We start from the raw sequence: 20,801 nt of genomic DNA, 5'->3' as shown, positions 1-20,801 counted from the left end.
CAATTTATTTCTCTCTTGTTCCATTGGCACATTTATATTTTTACTTCCTACAAGCAATTCAGACCTAATTTTTGTCACTAAATAACTTAAAATAAGACATTTTTCTGGACTTGTCAGTAAATGTGTCTCACATTAAGTCTAAAAAGACATTTTACTGAAAATAAGACAAAGAATTGATAAGATTTCATTTTTTTCTTTTTATTTATTTATTTATTTATTTATTTATTGAAGTTTGGAGGCTACTTTTCTCACTGCAAAAAAGCTGAAATCTTATTAAGTGTTGTTTTTAGTAAAAATGTCTTTCTAGAGTTGATATGAGCCCCTTTCACCTGACCAGTGCAGAAAAATGTCTTTTTTCAAGTAAATTAAAGACAAAAGTGAGGTCTAAATTGCCTGTAATGAGTAAAATAAAAAAAATCTGCCAGTGGAGTAACAGAAGTATTGGTTGTCAAGATTACAGTAATGTCTAAATACAAGCACATTTCTCTTACCCCACTTGCAGATTTTTTGTTACTTGTTTCAAGCAATTTAGACCTCATTTTGTCTTTAAAGAACTTTAAATGAGACATATTTCTGGACTGGTCAGGTGAATGTAGCTCTTATTAAGTCTAAAAAGTTATTTTTACTGAAAATAAGACAAAAACACTTGATATTTTTTTTTTTTTTTTTTTTTTTTTTTATGTATTTATTTTGTAGTGCTCCACTTTTTCATAAATCTGAACTGTTCAAAAAAATGCTCATCTTGTCACTTTTTACATTTGAAGTTCTTCCTCATGTTCCCCTCACTTCCAGAAGAGGGCAGCATTTCTTCACCCAGCGATGTGGTAACCTGTGCCATGTAACATACAGTGTAGTTTCCCTGCAGTTAAGACTGCTGATAAAAAAAGAAAAAACAGATATAGGGTTAGGCGATCTTTACTCTCCCACACAGGAAAAACTCCATAAGATGCTGCTCATTCCCAGCATGCATCTCTTCTCTTTAATCTCATCTACCTCCAGTATCTTAAAACAAGGATGCTTTTGAGGTGAAAATATAGCTTTTCATACACACTATGATTTATGAGAAATGCGCAGTTCCATTCACAGTGACTTCCAGTCCCTTCCACTTGTATGACCTGTCTTCCTCTCCCTTTCTCACTCTCCTCAACTTCTTTCTCTCTACTCACCCTATCCTTTCGTCCCCCCCCTCTCCCTCTTTGCCTCTGCTCCACCCTATAATCACGCCGGTTCATGGCTCTCATTTGGAGTGGTATATATAGCAGTAATTGTCAGGGTGCAGTACGGAGACTGGGCAGAGCATGTGTACTCTCTCACAGGGCTGTTTTGCAATAAATCTCGGCGTGCAGCGAGGAGAGGAGAGGAGAGGAGAGGAGAGGGTTGGGGTGGGGAGGAGTGGGAGAGGAGGGGGGAGGTACATGGGTACGTGCGCCGGCTCTTGCACACACATAGAGGTACCTTCAGTGAAAAAGAAACACTCAAACAAGCACATAAAGAGGTAGATGATATTGTACAAGCACCCAAGAAAGGCATTGTGCTAATTTGCAAGTGCTCTGAGTCATTATATCTCTCTGCCTTTTCATTTACTCCCTCAATGGGCCAGACATGGAAATTAAATGTGTCTCATAATGTGTTCTTTACTCAACAGGATGACACAATTATGCAAATGTGATCATCATTCAGGAAAGCATCTCCTTATCAGTAAATATGAACAATCCCAGGTGATGAGTGAGGGCCTGTGTGCAGGTGCTCTGCTGATGATGCATTGAAACACTCACATACTGAGCACACACTAAATAATGGAAGCAGGTGATTCAATTACAAGGGGAAGGAAGCACTAATGAGGCTTCTTACAGCTTTTAAGATGATCCAGAGGCAGCTTATCACAGGCAGACGTGTCTTTTATCTACGCTGACCCGTGGCTCTTTCAGCAGAACACATTCCTGCTCCATTATCTGATGTTCGATCACTTATATAAAACATGGAACACTGCCTCCAAAAAGAGATGATGGTATTCAGTCCAGCTGTTTGTATGTGTGTTTGTGTGACAGAGTGAGGGTGAGGGTGGGGTGGAGGGGGCACTTGTAGCTTGTACGGACAGGTCTGTCATTCAGAGAGCGCATACAGTCCTCCATTGTGGAGCCGTCTGTGGTCCCCATCAGGTCAGGGTGGGGTGGCAGAGGGGCCTCCCGAATAAAAACACGTGCAGCAAACAGGAAGTGGGCCTGTAAGGATAAAACGAGAGCTGCATGGGTGAGTGTTTATGGATGGAGTTTGGGCATATTTCCTCTTGTTTTTTTCACTCTCTCCTGTTTTGGGTTTCACTTGAGCCCATGCTGCACCAGACTGAGCCGTCCTGGAGATGTAATCATGTTCTGAGTTTCAAAATGACATTCTTTCTCAGCAGATCCAGACTCTAGTATCTAGTGTCTGCAAGTTTGATGAGATAATTCAGGTCTTTCCAAGATAGTGACTATATTTGCAGGGAGCAAGTGGGTCATCTGTGTATTTACTCCTGAAAGAATGTATCTTAGACAGTTTCTGTGTGCTTCTTGAAGAAAACAGGGCTCATCTCGGGCACTTCTGGAAGGGACAACCCCTGAAGTACCCCTGGCTGCACATCGGCTTCTTGCAGTGCCCCCATCAAATCACCAAACACTCCCAATATATATGTTCATGTATTAGGTCATCTTTGAAGTCTGTCGTACTTGTTTGCTTGCATGTGTGCTTATGGACATACAGTGTGCCAAAATTGCATGAAAGGATCCTGAATGTGTGCATGTACACTTCATGAACCCAGGTGCTCTGCTTTCAAGTGCTCCCTTCCTGTTTGCCCAGCATCTATTTCATCCCAGCCGGTGACCACTTCACAGCTTGTCTGTTTTCTTTCTGGGTGGACGTGTCAGCTGTGATCAAATCAGACTTTTGTTAAGAGTAAATTTCCATTCCAGACATAGCTGATTACTCCACCCTCCTCTAACAGATTTGATACGCTGTGAATTTAGTCATTAATTCCAGGACAGCGTTGTGTATTTTTCTTACTGAAATAGTGAGGTGGTGTGATTTCTGGGTTCCCATGAGAGGCAGTGTTTGCAAAGGATTAAGTGGCAGAAAATCTAACAGCTTGAAAGGTTTGTACCTGGGAAAGCTTAGTTATTTTATGGGAAACCTTGAAAAAACAGCTTCAGTATTTCACCAGCTTTTAAGTGTCCAAAAACCAGAAGCAAAGAGTGTTTGAGTAACCAGTTGGGAGGATCAGATCTTCCCACAAAATAACTCACAAAAATTAGAACAGGTGGATGAAAAATACTGGATATAATACTTTATCTGTTCTAATAAAAAACACATAAATCAAACTATGTTGCATCACACATTAAAAAAGAGGCGACAGGAAGCAGGAGACAGCTTAGTATGTGATGAAGTTTTATTGATTCACAGTAATGATGAATGAATGAATGAACGGTCATTTGTTGCTCAACTGAAGGTTGTTTCTGATTCAGCCAGTGTTTATCCACAGATACCCTGACCTTCCTAAAGAAAAACAAAGCTTATCACCTTCATACCTTCAGTTTTTATCTGCAGAGTACACATGTGGGTACAGATTACTTAAGTACGAGTGCTGACTAAAAAGAACAGCTCCAGTTCATTTGGCGTCATTGTGTTTGTATCACAGCTAAAAGCACCCTTAAATCACATCAAATGAAACCTTATATTTACCCTTTAGATGAGGTCAAAGTCCCTGAGAGCACAGCTTTCTGTGAATGTGACTGTAGATTAGCACCACGTAGCTCACACTCTCAGCTTTAAAGACAAATAAAAGCAGAACTGGCCATGGAGAAATGTGTCCCAGTGCTATGCCTACAGCAAGGGTACAAATACAGTAATGCAACAACAGTGGTGAGTATAAACTGACTTAATCTATGGAGTATAGTTTAAATAACACAGAGCAGATCATATTATAGGACAACAGCAGCTGTACACAAGCACAAAAATATCATCACACTTTAAAGACTTTCAGATTCATCTCGGACATTTTCATCATGTGTTGGTCGTTAGGCTGCTTGTATCTGGAGAGGTGTGTGAGTATTTCAAAGCCTTCTCTGTAGGGTGAAACTCACAAAGGCACAATCTGCTAGAGAAATAAATTAGTCTACATCTGTCCTTAACAGTGACGTTTTGTTTCCACCACTTGTCCTGGAACGTGTCCATTGGAAAACCATCTTAACAGGTTTTTTAACCACTCAGACAATGAGCCAAACACATCAGACACATTAATGTGGTGAAACAACATGATTAACACAAGTTCCATGTTGTAAAGAAAATGGAGCTGAATTGTAGTTTGTAATGGAGCTAAATAGAAAGCCCAGTAAGTGCAGGACGATATAATGTGTTTAAACAGGCCCAGCTTTAGTTAAAATAAGGCCAGTGTTTACTGTGCTGCAGCATGAATCGAGGGGTTTATTTTTTCTCCCAGACAAACATGTTGTTCTCGTTGGGGAGCTGAAAATGCCAGCTTGTGGTCTCTGTAAGGCTGCCTACAAAAAAGGCAGCTTTGGTAGTAAAAGCGCAAGTCCCTCTCCGAACTTAATCCTTTTCTTTCTTTTTGTCTCCGACCTTTTCAATCGTTTCTTCAAATCACCGCACCTTCAAAAAAATCTTTCTAAAACGCACAATCCTCTCTGCAGTTCATCTACAAAGGAAACCCAGATCCCTGATTTTACCCTGATGCCATAAGTAACAATTCCATGTTTCTTCTTAAAGCACATGCTATAGCCCTAACCTTAACCGTAACCTTAAGTTTAACCCAAACAGACGTAATTAAAAGGCTTTTATACGCTCTCTAAACCCTGCCCGCCTGCCTACCGCAAAACTGTGGCTCCCCTAGTTTTCCCTCCCATCAGAGACGCTGGAAGAGAAAACTGTACAGTTACAGTTGTTTTAATAACTAAAATAAAATAAATGAACAATTATTCATCAAAAACTACGTCCAGTAACTACTGTATGAAATCATTTCTTCCTCTGGTTAATTCTCTGGAAAAACAAAACAAAAAAGTGTTATTATGAAACTGTAGCTAGCAAATTTTTACTCAGCATGCTGTTTTTCTGTAACGTCTGTGAATAAATAAAGTAACAGCATAAATATAACATTGCATATGTAAACTAAACATCTTTATGTATTGCTCTCTGAAATGTTAAGCAGGACTTTCTACACAAGTTCCCTTAAAGGTATATTTGGTTGCTGATTATAAAAGGTATGAGGGGGTAAGAGTTGAATACTGATGTTTCAAAGATAAAGTGCTTTGTTCCATAAAAATAATTTGATCTACTCTAGATGACAAGCAAAACCTTTAAAAAATGTTAAAGCCAAAGCAAAAATAAAATACCAGATTAACAGTAAACTACTCAAAACATGTTATAAAACACTGTTCACCTGAAACGCAGCGAGGTTAATAAAATGTCATACAGTATTGTTAGAGAGCACCAATATGGAAGTAAAAGTCAGAAGTTGTTTCGTTTAAGTACAAAATTTGGGTTGATAAATGCTAACAAAGCTAATTCAAGATTGTTGGTGCTACATGAGCGTTACATCCTGGTTTTGTGACAGAAAACTTAGAAACTAACTTAACTTTTTTTTTGTATATTTTCATGTATTCAATCTTGGGAATATGTTTTTCCAACGTGTCAATTTCCCTATTGTCTTTAAGAACAATTAGATTGATGTTTACTTCTTTCATGCATACTTTGAATCAAACTCAAGTGACTGGTCGTCCACATTCACAAAAATCAGTACAGGCTAAATCAAATATCCGAAACCTTCTTCCATAAGTTGAGCAGAGAACGTGTTGAGCCATCCGGCACCTGTTCCACTCTTTTTGTCAACAGAGTCTCTACAATGGTCACTGACGTGAGTCTTTTACAAATCTTTTCATCCGCACCAGCCAGGGAGATGGACATGGGACCATTTTTTGTGTTAATGAGGGTCCTTGGGTCCCGAGGGCCATCAACCTCAGCCCGCCCTGAGAAGTCTCTGGGCCCCCACATGAAGGCTTTCGTAGTGGGCCCTGGAACAGGCTACACAAAGTTGTTGGTGATTTGCCTCTGGTGCTCGAACAGGTCTTCAATTTCAGCGCTGTATGCGTCACCTGAAAGGGAAAAACAATTATAAGTGATGTAGAAGGGTAGACAGGTGATGTCACATGACCGGGGTACAGGTAAGAATGAATATTATGAACAAAATTACTTTAATGACAGGATATCTGAAGAAGGACAGGGAATGAAGGGAGTAAAGAGCGGAAAACAGAGATGCATGATAATATCAGCACATTATCGGTATCAAACAATATTGGCTTAAAAATGAAATATAAGATATCGCCCAACATGCTGATATCCACAGAAAAAACAAACAGATAAAATAGTGTACTGCAACACACTGGCCTTTGCACCATGATCTGAAGCGGCTGCTAATGTGTTTTAATTATTGTATTGTTTGCACCTCTCTGTCATGCAGTGTTTGTAACTCATAGAGTTGTGCAGAGTAGAAGGAGCCCACCTCTTAAAGTTCTGATGAAGGACTGAAGCTGTATACAGTTTTTGCACTTTTTGTGATTTTGTTTGCACAGCGCAGATTGAGTGGTCACATATTTGGCTTCTGTTTTAAATTTAATTTGAGTTTGCAGTCTGTAAGGTACATTTAGCTGACTCATTTAGGCACATTTACCATCAAAGAGCAAACCATTTTATCTAATTTGGGTTTAGTTACTGTACAGTTGCACTTCTCACACATTCCCTGCGAACAGAGGTTATGTTTACTAACTACACCAATTGTGACATTGGCCAAATTGCCCTGGTTGTGGGTATTGTTATGTTTTTTTTTTTAGGGTAAGGATGTGCCTTTTTCTGTTGCTTGAAATTAAATGCAATAAACAAATATGCAGTTTTAAGAACTAAGTATTTTTCTTAGTTTGCAAAAGAAATTAATAATACCTATCAAATGTGATAAGAGTATGCACCAAAAAACTACGCTACTTCCAAAACAGGAAAAAGGGTGATGATCTCTGTAATTAGTTATATGGAAAAAATATTGGTAACAGTAATCAGCTGAATGAGTTGTAAAATAATGGCATATCTGATGTCGGCAAAAAATCTATGGTCCCATGTCCACCTCCCTGGCTGGTGCATTCCTAGAAAACACGCAGGAAACGGCTGAGGCCAGCAGCCAGACAAGTGACCACTGCAACTTAGACTATGGCCTCTGTATATGGGTGCAGGCTCAAACCACAAAGCCAGGCTAAACAGGCTAAAACTTGATAGCCTCACATTCTGAAATCAGAGGAACTTGGCTGCTGTGTGGGAATCTGTCCTTACCTGCGTGACACCCATACATGAAAATTCTGTGGCCGTCATATCTGCTCCTACACCGCATGACGTTGTTCATAAAGTCAGACTCTGCCATGTCCATAGAGGGGTTGACTTCAACCTGCAAAAAAAGAGACAATCATACATCACCTATGCTGACAATAAACTGTGAATCAGTGTCTCGTCAGCAGACAGCAGGTCTGTTTGACCTTCTGGGACAAACTCTGCCATACCTTCCAACATTTATGAAGAAAAAAACAGAAATGACCCCTCTGTTGTTCTGATACTGTCCTCAAACTGGCACATGGTCAAACACGGACTCCATCTCCTCTTTTTATACTCCGAGAAAGCCATTTCAATAAAGAAGATTTGCATGTAAAATTGTTAAAGGGACTGCTATTAAACAACACTCGTGGCTTCTATTGTTTTTATAGTCAATCCCTTTCTCATCTATAAAAAGCTGGATGACTTTACCATACTCTATTCCTCTTTTGAAAGATACAAACACTATACTTTCTCACAGACTTGATGTTGGAATGACGTTCCCTTGGTAGTCTACAGCTCAGCATATGGATTGAATAACGTGGCAGTAAATAAACACTTGCTTTTACTGTGTTTTACACAAAGTATGGAACATACGGGTAGTCCTTTGAGGAAAGCCCATCGTAAAATACTTTATAAGTTGTATGAAAACATGTTACAAAGAGACTCCTTCCCACAAAAACATGATATCTAACTTTATGGGACGTTATGTAACTTTGGTGTAAGTTTGTGGAATGTGGTTATAGCAAAGCTCCTGCAGGGGACAAACCCACACAGGTATGTCATAATAAGGACTGAATCATCCTGAAATTAGAGTCTGTTGCAATTGAGTTCATGTGCATCGGCATGTTTGCATGTCCAATGAGATCCAGCTCATTCTGAGCGCTGCCATACACTGAGCAAATAGTGTGTTATTTGCAGAGCCACTCCATAACTGCTGATACAACCTTTCTCCTAATCTGGTCTGGTGATAATACTGAGAAGTCATTTACTCTAATAGCTGCTCTGTAAACTGTTACACCCTCTTTAAGTACATGTTACAAACAGCTACAGGGAGAAAAAAGGAAAGGGGCACCAAAATAAGCTGAGAAACCTGAAAAAACTCAGTGAATACGCACAAAAAAGAGTTCTCTTTTAATTTTTTTAAAATTACAGTGTTGGATCAGAGTGTGTGAGTGCTGCTGCAGTGGCAAAACGTGCCGCTCAGTGAGAAAGTGGCAATAAAAATAAAAACAGGGCAGGAGGAATTCCTTGGTGGCAAATTAGCCGTCCCTAATGGAAGGGGGCACTAGCTGCTGTTTGACTAAAGGGAGGCAATAGTTAATTTGGGTAATTGGTGTGTTTCATTAGCAGTGGGTGGTTCAAGGGGAGGCCTCCTGAATCTCTCTGTTCGACAAAGGATGAGAAAAATCAAGCATCATTCCCACTTTTCTAGATAAATGAAAGAGAGCGGAGAGAGCAGCTTTAAAATATGTTTACAGCCTTACTCTGTCACTAAACAGATTCATTTTGTTTTCCTTTCTTCAACTTGGCTGTGTCCACTTAACGCTGGCCTCCCCAAACAGCCTTGACCTTTTTGCTCTTCAGTTGTGCTTCCAGCTTCTGTCTTTTTATTCATCTAAACTCTGTTTCTTTCCTAATCTATCATTCAGTCTTTCCGCCTCCGAACCGTGCCGTATCAATATAAAAACTTCATAATTACACCCTGCTCAGAGTGCCCAAAATACAGTCTGTTGGCTCATGTATTTATATGCATATGCTTTGTGTTTGTTATAAGTGAATTAAACACACCCATCATCAATAGAATGGTTTAATTACAAAGACTGACAGTGAAAGCTCAGACAAGCTGAGAAACAGCACTTATTAACTACCGTGGGGTGTAATCGGCGCAGTGAGGTCTGAGGAAACTGCATGCCATGTTGGGATCAGTTGTCTGAATGGGAGAGAGAAGATAATGGGAACTAGAGTCCTTGATGTGTTTAACTGTAGTGCCACAATGACTCGAATGTTTGACCAGGGCGGGAGTAATAACAGACAGAGGAATGGTTGAGGTGATGACTGGGATGAAGCAGGTCAAGAGGTTTTACTAAAATAGAAGTAAACCTCAGACAGTCACGAGGGAGTCCACCTTGAGAGCGTTTGAACATCTTCTCCTGAGCTTAAACTCTGACCTCAAAGGGGGAGAAGATATATTGTGAAATATGTTTGATTTTTTTGCTGAGATTTACTGTCTGAGAAGCCAGACAGGATAATGTGGCAGAAAAAATCACGTACCAGCTCCTCAGAATTTCGATAACAGCATGAATCATATCTTTGTGATGGCTTTATGCACAGTGATATAATATCTCAAGATTTTTCTTGGTTTTTAAGGTATAAAAAACTAAAATTGGATGTCTTTGCCTCTGCACAGATTGTCTGGTTGACCAAAGGTGCATTAAATAGCTTGCCAAGCTTTTGATATACAAAATGCATAGGTAAGTGTCTGTTTTCTATCTTCACATCCACAAAAATTCAGCATTAAAATACTGTTGTTTCTATATGATGTTATGACACAGTCTGGGTGGCCTCAATTATGCCTATGCCACCATAAAGATAAGAGAGCGGCTTCGGTCCGACCATCTGATATTGTGCAAAAAGAAGCAGAAATTGCATGTTTCTTAAGGCCCAAATTTTTTCAATAAACTCCTAGATTAAAGAAGCTGTGAAGACTTTGAAAGTGATCATGAAAAAGTCTCCCTTCTAGATAAATGACTGAGCATAATCCACACTTTAAAATGAGATTACCAGCACCAATATTGCCGGATTAATTTATGGTACGTCTAGGTCTTTATATCAACACCACACCGGCTGATGAAGTTGAGTAGTGCGAAGAGATTAACCACAGAGATCTGTGTTTTTCTCTGCTGAAAGTAATTTCTGTGATTAATTTTGTAGTGATGGTGGACACAGGATCTAGCAGAAGAAAGCTAAACGGAAGAGTGATACAGCCAGAGCTAAAGGCTAATTAGCCTTTAACTCTATAACACAGGGGCTAAACTATTTGTGATAATGTCCAATCCAAAAAATATGCAGCAGTTATTCTGCAGTGGTCTGTTCAAACTTGAGAGTCTATCAATAAAATGAAAAGTGAGGTTACGTTAGCTCTGCTTGGTAGATGACTGGCAGGACATAGCTGTCCAGGATTCACTAACGTTACACATTACGATCATGTCTTATAGCACTGGGCTGCCAGCTCCGCTAAATATATACAGCTACGAAACCACTTACAAACTGACAGTGTTTACTTGCTGTCACGTTAGCCTACAGTCATAATATATAAAGGCTGCTACATTGGCTTGATGTCACGTTCCAAACCGTAGTGCTACATAACTGTACTGATAAATACCTCACCTCTGCACGTTGTTACCAGTAAAAAGTCTTGAGCAAAAAAGACTTGTTTCAATCTGATCTCCATTTAATTCTTAAACAACACAAGTCTCACTCAATGTAATTTATGACAGTGTGCCTGAGAATCCGGGCCACAAGGTGGCAAGGGAGTGCAATTAAAACAGATCCTCCTCACAGCATCTTTAAGGGTTTATTCTTATTTTTTGGCATGAAAAAATGTACTCTGCAAAATTTCCAAACTTCACATTGGGACATATCAGAAACTTAAATGACTGCTGACCTGAAAGATGTAATCTCCTGGACGTACATCCGTCACATCAATCCACTGGCAGTCGATATCGTGTCGATATGTGTCCCAGCAGCCCACAGAGATCCCCTGATCTCCCATGTTATAGCAGGAGAAGCGTTTCTGGAGTCCTAACACACATACAAGCAATGTGATCAATCATAACATCAGAGCTCATTTAATGCTTAAGAGCCTTTAGCTTCCTGAATCATCGACTACATGTGAATGTGGCTTTTTCATATGAGCCATTTCATCCCTGACATAACCAGTAAATGGAGAGTAAACAAAGAATGCCAGCTCTGATCTAATACATTAACCACAAAGAAACAGTCTGAATGGCTGCAGCTGAAATACTGATATTAATTTTCTGTCACTAATGGGACACTGTTTGTCACTGGGACTCATGAATAGTGAACATTACCATCAGGGCAGTACGTGTCCTCCAGACAGAAACTGGCCTTGTGTCCTTCTGCAACCCTCGTGCCGTTCAGAGTCAGCAGGTCGTAATGTGTGAACACCTCAATGCTGTGGTAGTGCCTGGGACGACAGAAGGGAAACTCCAGGTAAGACTGAGTGTATGAGAGTTATGTCCATGAGTGTTTGCATTTGTGCTAACTGAACACTGGCTCCCTATGGCTCGTAGCCTAATGACCTCACTGCTTGAACATGAGCGTGGGGTGTCACCGTAACACCTCTCACAGACGCTTGTTTTAGCGGCAGCTATGCTGAGCTGTTTACTCATTCTGAGTGAATGGAGGGCTTTGAAACACACATCCATGGCAGTTATTTGTTTTTGTAACAAACTGAAGTGGACCTGATCTTGCTTGGGCCACCCTGTCCTTTGTATTACCAACCTGTACAAACTAGATTGGTTAACCTGTCATTTGACAGACATGTGCTTCGGGGTGGCTAATGGATCTGGAGAGATGACGGCATCGTTTCAGGCCACCTGTAATTTACTGGGACAAATCTCACCCAGCTGACACAGTGAGCTTCAAATGTCTCCTTCTCTTCTCGTGACAACAGGCCTGAAAGTGCCCCTGTCACCTGACAAGAAACTGACTTACTAAAAGGAGAAAACTGAAAGGAAGGCTGGAATGTGTTCAGAGTGAACATGAGGAAAATATTTCATCTATTTACAACAAATGGATGAATGCTGTACACGGTGCACGATGCACGGTGCTACACAAAGCCTCTTATGTTAAATGCTTATGTTGCATGCTTACCCCTCGTCAAACTAAATGTGCACTGGCACATAGATCACACCTTTGCCTGTTTTCTTTCCTGGTAGCAATTCAATGCAATTAAATTAAATATAACTTGGATTACTCAACGTGACGGGAGCTGTGTCATTAGAGCACGAAAAGGCCATTTAGTAGAGGGAACAGGTGTTTGTCAGAACATTTTTGACAGCCTCTAAAACCTCACCTCCTGCATTAAGACATTAGAAACCACAGTTTTCTCATTTGGAACAACCACAACATCCCACATATAGAAAGTATTTAAACAGCCCTTTCCATTGCAACAACCTCAACCCTTAAGCTATGCTACACCTCCATAACCCCTTCAGGAGTGATTTACCTGTGACACTGGTGCCATGTCCAGCTCTCTTTTGTTGCTTTAGGTCTGAAATCAGAGCGACCCAGGTTCATGATGCGTGAAGAGAAGCGCAGCAAGCGCCGGTGGCCATAGGGCCAGTTCATCCTGGCTGCAGAAGAGGAGAGACAGTTCTCCTCGTTGGCACAGGTGAGTAGGTGGAGGGGTCGGTCTTCTAGGTAGGCTGTCTCCTGGACAAGCTGAGCATCCAGAACCAGGTCGGGAGCAGCTGAAAGGTTTGACATTGTGTCAGGATTGAGGCAGATTTAGGTTAATACAAAGGAAGAAGTTAGACTTACTGTCTGAACAGCTGACCCCAGCTGCTTTAGCTCCCCCTCCTCGGGGACAGTGGACGTGGTTATTACGACGACATTGTTGAATCGAGAGCTCGGTGCCCACACAGTGAGTCCCACTGAGAAGAACTTCAGCTGCAGTTTGTTCCCCGGGCCAGTACCAGGTCTCCTGTCAAAAGGAGGGTGGGATCATAGCTCATTGTTGGTATCATAACTCACTGTTCACAGAACACATGGGGCTGACACTATGGATTAGCCTCCATGTTTTCATTTGTTTTAACATCTTTTGGATCTTTTTATCATCAGTAATGGAGACAGCATTGATGCCTTTTTGACAAATTTTGGACAAATGACTATTCTCATCTGATGTTTTAAAAATTAAACAAATTGGTTTTAAGGTGGAACTGCATCATAGCTTTGTTTATTTGGGACACCACATCACCTCATCAGTCATGGATACAGATCATCTTAGTCAGTTACCTGATGAGCGCTGGCAGCGAAGCCCAGGCCGAGCTGTCTGCACACCACCATGGCCTCGTTGATGCCCCAGTTCTCACTACAGACAGCGCCCCAGCGCTTACGACCCCCCACATCAATTAAAACCTCCACACGGCCCTCTGATGGGATTCTACCACCAGTAAGCCGCACCTGGAAATCCATTCAAGGATGGTCATTAGGTGTGATGTGTTATCAGTAAAAGCTGAAAGGTGTGTGTCTTGAAAAAGTTTAGTTTTCATACCGTGTCTTCTATTCCAGTCTTTGGGACATTACAGCGGACTGATGCATCTTGGCTGTGTTTGAATGTCCACGGTTGGACCTCCTGGAAGTAGCAATCTAGCAGGGAGCGCTCAGTCCCCATACACTGCACACTGTTCATATGGATGGGTCCAGTACCTGAGGATGGAGGAGGACCGTTGGATTAAAAGACGCTGTGACAGAAATAGAGAAGGGAAATAGAAAAAACAGAATAGCATGGATAAGACTGGAAGGCCACCCAGTGTAGACACAATGACATTCACAGACTTAATCCTTCCATGATGCCACACACATTCAAGGATCGGTACAGCACAAATGTGCTTTCCCTTCTTTAGTGTGAAACTACCTATAAAAAGTTCCTATCTGTCATAACAAAGAGCTCTACAAGCCACGCAGCTGCACCACAAACATCTACTTTGGGGATCTGTCACACCTCATCACCACCATTATGTAGCTTGAAGGACTACAACAAAAACATTGTGTGTAGTCCACCACCCTGGGTGAGCAAACACACCCAAATCCATGTCAACAAAAATAACAGACTTTCTCTTGTTTCACTTTGTCGTTTAAGACCAGATAATCTCTGAACAACGTGGAAGATGGCAAGGATAAAGCAAAGGATTCTTTGAAAGCAAGCAGCTGCTGCCATAATGATAGCAGCATATGAAACTTAGTGTAATCGCTGGCTCAGAGTATGTCTTACACAAAAGGCACCAACTGCAAACTTAGAAATGAGGTCGAATTGAAATAAACACAACCTTAACCACGAAAAAGCCAGGGAAGAAAAAGAAAACCCAGAAAGAATGGGTGAAAAGGAAGATGACTGAAATGGTTGCGACCAGATTGTAGCCTGAGCCAATCCGTCCCTGTGTTGGTTTCAGTAGATTGTAGGCCTGCTTCCATACTGGTCACCATGCGTAGGTTTGTACGTATGAAAAAGACACACCTTAACCACTTCCGCCTCTATCTGCATGGTAAAGGCCACAAACTAGATCTAAGTTCCCACTGTTTAAGTTATCAAGACAAACACAGGGCTTCAGTGTTCAAAATGCACACTGACATGCTGTATTTAAACCTTAGTTCGGGAAATCCACGAAACCCCAAAATAAATTCCACAAAATTGGCCACACACACTTAAAATGCACACAAACACACACAAGCACTCAGGGTGTTTGACTCCCTGACATACGTATAGCACACAGTATGTATGGATACTTCACAGACTAAATTACACAGGGAAATAACAATGTTGGTCCAGAGAGGAAATATAAACATTGTCCCTGTAATTTGGCTTTCTGATGGTGGTGGTGATAAATGTAATGATGATGGGAGTAGGAGGGTCTGAAGATGGAGTCTGAAGAAAGCTTGAAAGACTTTTCTATGGTATTCTCCTTACATTTTTCTCAAAATGTGCTAGGCGCCGCCCCGTTGTGGTTGCCTGTTACACCAACTCTCTCTTCCTTGTCCATTTCTTGTGATTTTTCCATCTCTTTTTGTCATTTTTGCATTTGGAGTGGATCATTACTTTGTGTAGCTCATTTGCAAGTCATGGGAACCAAACTGTTTTTGTCTTCAGTGACATTTTTACTATTTTTGCTCCTGTGTTTATCTGGAGATCCTTCATGTAACCATGGCTGCATTGTTTGCAAGTGAAATCAGCTGTTAGCAGCCTGTAGCATGTCAATGCTAACTGGTGCGAGGCCTGATGTTTCCCCACAAGGTGAGGAGAAGGAAGTGAGGAGGACGTGTTCATTCTCAGGTGTGAGCTAAGAAGAGACGACATCGACCTGCCCTTCCATCCATCATTATTGGAACATAAGATCTATCTCCAATAACGATGGACAAGCTAGCTGTGCTAACCCAGCAACAGAGGGAATACCAGAGGGCAGAGTAGCATCATGCTATTCGCAGACATGGCTAACAGAGCTGACACCAGACACCAACGCCACATTGGAAGAGCTTCACCTGCTGTGAGCAGACAGGATACAGTAGACAGAGACAGAGCAGACTGCTGAAGAGGCTCAGTTCTGGACCCTGTGGAGGTGGAGGCTGGCTGACTGGAGAATGATGGACAAGCTGTCATCATCTATCTTATTATGGACCTTTTTGCGCTTTCTATACACTTTCTTACTTTTGTTTTCTTGATTGCTGCTGTGACTCCTCCTAAATTTCCCCTTGGGGATGAATGAAGTATTTTCTAATTTATTTCTATTTTATTCTAAATGCTGATTTTTTTTTCATAAGATGTCGGAGACTGACAGCAGATAAAGCTATCAAAGTTATGAGACATTGTGTGAATGGGACAGCTTAAATTCTGTGTTTACTAAACAGTTTGAGATTGGTCACAGTATATTTAGAGCAAATGCCACCAATAATTTGGAAAGATTCAAAAATTAACTTCTGAGATGGGATCAACGGAACATGGGTCACATTCCTGTTGAGAATAGCACAAATAGTTGGTTAGTGGTTACAAGGGAAACCTTGTTCTTTTCCTCTCTGAAATTACACTCCTTTCTTGGACACGCTAATGTCGCATATGTCGCTTTTTCTTTCCATGGTACTTTACTTTCAATGCCTCTTACAAGGCCGTTCTGTCATCATGGATCAGTTTCTTAGCCAAGAGCTTAAATAATTTTAGCTTGTAAAAAGATCTGTCTGCCTGTGGGCTTTTAGTTGACTGAGCCAGCTGGAATCAAAACCGTCTTTTGCTAAAAGGATTTCAGGATGGTTAAAAGTAGTAGCAAACATGAAAGTGCTCAAAACTGCAGTTCCTTGAGTGACCACTCGGGGCTTGCTCCAGACTCTGTTCTTGTCCATGTCTGTATCAAGTGCTCAACTGTGCAGCAAAATTCAGACTGGGGTACAAATGGGTTCAAGTCTTCTCATTCAGTCACTGCTCATCACCTCTGCAGAGTTTGGTGGAGGTTAAGTTCAACATCCACGGCACAGAATCCTGATTCTCTCTTTTCCTTGTCCTTGCAGAAAAGCTTCTTTCATCTTACTGCAAGTAGGCTACCATCAAAAACTCAACCTGTGAGAAACTGTAAACGTGTCCACTATTTTATTGCAAAAGGAAACAAAAACATGAGGTTAGCAAAAATGCTGAACTCAGGCTTAAAAATGGAAGCCTAAACACCAGTGGGTGACGTCACAGGGTCTTTATCCGCTATTTATACAGACTATGGTTAAACAATGATACAGCACTTATCCATGTGGAGGATTTTTGTGCTTTTCTGTTTGGGTGCTTGTTCTCACGTGTAGGTGACTACTTCTTTGCATTCAGTTGTTCCAACACATCTGATTAGTCAGTGCATTTAAAGCCAGAAAATCTGTCTACCACACTCTGCTGCTCAAACAAAACCTTTATCAGATTTGATCATCCTAAATTGCACACGCTTTCCTGTGAGGTCCTTTTGCTCACTGACAGATTTGATGGCAATCACAAGGTTTTGTTGTTGTCTTTTCTCACGTGCTGACAGAGAGCAAGTCCACTGCGGTGTAACTCTATCTCTGCGTGTTGATGATTTCTGAGATATATCTATTCCAAGAGAGCTTGCAGGAGAAATTTGTCTCAGTGAGAGTTTCTTTCATCAAAGAGTCTAATTCGGGCTTTAACCAACGACATATAGGCCTGTGTTTATGTGGCCCTGAGACACATGGAAAATTATATGTCCCAGTAAAATGTTGAACAGACAGCATGTTATAGAAAGGAAGCTGTGAGAAGACTTTGAAGTGAAACCATGCCTCAATAGTAGAGTATGTAGACGTACAGAGCAGAGGCAGAGAAAAAGGGTCAAGTTTTATGTTATGTATGTAAAGTGAACTTCAGGCCTTGTTTTAAATCACAGCTGTATGTTTTGTGTGGAAATAGTGATCATCCTAAAGATGAGTCAAAGATTCATAAAAGAAGCTGGGATGCACAGGATTAATGGGAACCATTGCTTTCACATTAGCCAGTACACAAGTGTGTCACTTTGAGAGGTGTGTGTGGATATTGCATAGGAGCTTGGTGTCATTAACATGTAATCTAATCAATGTAAACACAATGGAGAGCCCACATTATCGCTGTGTGCTCTGGTGCAGCGCTTCAGACACTTAATGCTGCGTATTTATCAATATAACTGTCCTGCTGCCTTTGGGTGGCTGCAGGGAGCTAATGAAGCTTTTCATGCAGTATGAGGCAGCGATGGACTGCACATACTGCAAGAATTAGTCATAACTTATTAGATGAATGCTGTAATTGAATTGAAACTGACATTGCAATGAAACAGAATGCCATTCTCAAATCACAAAGGCTGCAATTAAAACACATAAATAAAGAAAAGTACAAAAAAAAAATAAAATAAAATAAAAAAGTTTCTTGTACAAAGACCAGGGGGGCAAAAATCACCAATATTTAAAAAAACTGATCTGCTAATACTGATTTTGGCCGATACCAATTTTATTTTATTATTTTATATAACTTACAGCATATACATTCAAGATTAATCTTATTTTGTTGAAAATCTTTGAGCAATACCTGTAAATCAATAAAATCTTTGTTTCTTAACCTAAACGTTCAATAAAGTGTCCTGAGTTTTAGGTCTCAAAGCAAAAAGCAACAAAGGCTGGCAGTCAGACCTTCCTGGAGGTATATAAATAAGATCAGTCTCATATGTAAGGATGGGCCAATCACCAATCACAAATCACCAATCACCAATCCCCCAAAATTAAGAAAATCGGCACAGCTCGATCAGTGCATGTCTAATAAAGATATGTTATTTGTATCAATTCATGCATCACTTCATCTGAATTCATCATAACATGAAGGCCTGGCTTACAGGGAAGAATTTTTCATATGTTGACAGTATTCTTTGTCATGTCAGTCATACTTTTGAATGATTTATTGCTTGTGCTAGTGAATAATGCAGAGGTGCTCCCCCAAAAGGTTATTCGCAATCGCAATATTGGTTAAAAAAAAAAAAAAAAAAAAATTGCATTTAGGTTATTTTGCAAAATTGTTCAGCCCTACTTTGATGCATTTTGTCATTTTTGACAGTGTCTCTGAATCAATGTGTGTTGTAAAAGGTTTAAGCTGGATTTTCTAAGACACTAAACTGGTGGCTGAGTGATTTTTGCCCCAGACACAGATTGTTGGTACTCATATTTTCTGTATAAGACCAGTGCATTACCTTCTACTTGAACTTGATGCACTCTAGACTCATTAAAAAAAACAGCAACAAAAGAATGATAATATCTGAGCCAGGAAATAAAATGTTGCAGATTGAACAAAGATGCCGGCTGTTTCACTGCCTGAAAAATAGCAGCTCTGAGTGTGTAACTGAACGAATTACAAAGCATGGCATAGGAAACCTGCATTTCTAGGAGTGAGGTAGGACTAATATGAGGTTCACAAAACACCTAAACCTGCTATTTGTCAACCAAAGCAGAGCCACATCTAAATGTCATAACTCTGAGCCTGATTTTAACGCATGAACACACACACACACAAGCATGCAACATATACATGCTAGCACTTCCAGACTCTCACATACACAAATGTAGCGTTGTGGTTAGATCAGAGAAAACCTATTTTGGGTAGAAAATTGGAAGCTTGGCCCTCCTGACAATTAAACACCTCTCCCTCAGACTGCTGGAACCATGATGAAGCTGGGGCTTTAACAAACGACTTCGAGCGCTGATAGAAACCAGACGACGCAGAGGGCAAAGCCTGGTGAAATGAAAGTCCCTCAGAAGGAGGCAAGCTTTACTGGATTTTAGTTCTGCTGGATACATCAAAGAGAAAGGTAGCATAGATGACATCACCAACAGAAAACCAGAAAGGGAGCAAGACTTGCAAAAATACCTTTTGTACGATCAGCTCAACAGCTAAACCAGCAGACTGTCACACTACATTTCATCTTGATCAGCATGATTAGAGACTACATGCGAACCCTGAGGCATGGGGAAGCTGTTCTCACATCTCCTAAGGGTGGGGACACCACGAGCACAGCTGGAGACTGACTGAAAGTGTGCATCACCAGAGCTGAAAACTTAAAATCGAAGGGAAAAAGACCACAGGGCTCAGTTTTCACACACTTAACTAAAAGCTTGGCTAGCAGGATTATGTCTGTGAATTTTGTCCCAAAATGCCAACGTAAACCGCTGCGGCTTATAGTATTTCATTCTGTGCGTGTGTGTGTGTGGAAGGTGCGTGGTATTTGGGCAGCTGGGAGCACAGGCACAGTTCTCATGTAATCACAGCTGGAGATCCTGCAATCAACACAGTGTCAGCCCCAGCAGGTAACACACAGACAGAAAAACACACATGCCCATACATTATCTGATCAGTCGGGGCAGACGGGTGCGGCATCTAAAGATAAGCAAAACATAAGCAAAACACTGGAAAAGCTCCTTTTCTTCTCTTCAAGAGCATGACGCATGATAAACACGTTTAATCACCCAACCTGCACAGCAGACTGAAAACAACTGGATTAAATGAGGAGAACTTTCCACTTTAAGTCGTCCGGCAGGAGGAGCTCTGTCGTCTCTTACCTTGACCCATAAAGGCTCCATGCAGGGCATCCTTTGCAGTGCCAAAGCCCAGTTCTCTGCACACCACACTGGCTGCAGTTCTTTCCCACATGTGATCCACGATGGTCCCCCATTTTCCGTCTCTGAGCACCTCCACACGGCCCTCACCCAGGCGGGGGCCAGCCTTCAGACGCACAGGCTGCACAGGGAAGCAAAGATCTTAAAACTTATACACTTCATGAAGACAGTGTATGGCAGTGCCTGTAGAGGCTTCAATAAATCTTACCACAACTGGATAAGGAGCCTGGGGTCTTCCTGAGGAGATGCGAGCAAACTGAGGTCCTGGTACACATTTGACCACCGCATGTCTCCCATTCTTACAAGGGGTGGGACTACGGGGGATCGACAGCTGAGCAAGGCACTCTGAGAGTGTGTTCTCAATACCCCGACAGTGAACCTTCTCCACCCAGAATCCCTTCTTCTTTGCCATGAGGCTCAGTCTAGAAAGAAGAAAATGTGTTGGTCATATATTCTAAAAACCCCTGACAGCATTCAACCAACTTCCTGTCATCTGT

The 20,801-nt window shown here is 41.1% G+C and overlaps 1 protein-coding gene across 1 annotated transcript in view; it reads right to left on the bottom strand.

Annotated features, from left to right (window-relative positions):
* Nucleotides 1-3,419: 3,419 nt before the first annotated feature.
* The window catches only part of loxl4 (lysyl oxidase-like 4), a 29,290-nt gene continuing 11,908 nt past the window's right edge, over nucleotides 3,420-20,801 (bottom strand). The window contains exons 5-14 of the mRNA XM_074676582.1: nucleotides 20,513-20,726; nucleotides 20,248-20,425; nucleotides 13,697-13,851; nucleotides 13,438-13,605; nucleotides 12,964-13,126; nucleotides 12,650-12,893; nucleotides 11,490-11,605; nucleotides 11,063-11,199; nucleotides 7,363-7,474; nucleotides 3,420-6,140 (exon numbers count right to left, since the gene is read on the bottom strand). Coding sequence (XP_074532683.1) covers nucleotides 6,070-6,140; nucleotides 7,363-7,474; nucleotides 11,063-11,199; nucleotides 11,490-11,605; nucleotides 12,650-12,893; nucleotides 12,964-13,126; nucleotides 13,438-13,605; nucleotides 13,697-13,851; nucleotides 20,248-20,425; nucleotides 20,513-20,726 — 1,558 coding nt within the window. The 3' untranslated portion in view covers nucleotides 3,420-6,069. The remainder of the gene's footprint in view (nucleotides 6,141-7,362; nucleotides 7,475-11,062; nucleotides 11,200-11,489; nucleotides 11,606-12,649; nucleotides 12,894-12,963; nucleotides 13,127-13,437; nucleotides 13,606-13,696; nucleotides 13,852-20,247; nucleotides 20,426-20,512; nucleotides 20,727-20,801) is intronic.

This window comes from Halichoeres trimaculatus, unplaced genomic scaffold (assembly GCF_033239565.1).
Source record: "Halichoeres trimaculatus isolate MK-OKI-2021-1 unplaced genomic scaffold, fHalTri1.1 fHalTri1_scaffold_8, whole genome shotgun sequence".
NCBI lineage: Eukaryota > Metazoa > Chordata > Actinopteri > Labriformes > Labridae > Halichoeres > Halichoeres trimaculatus.
This window is presented reverse-complemented; position numbering and strand designations above follow the sequence as displayed.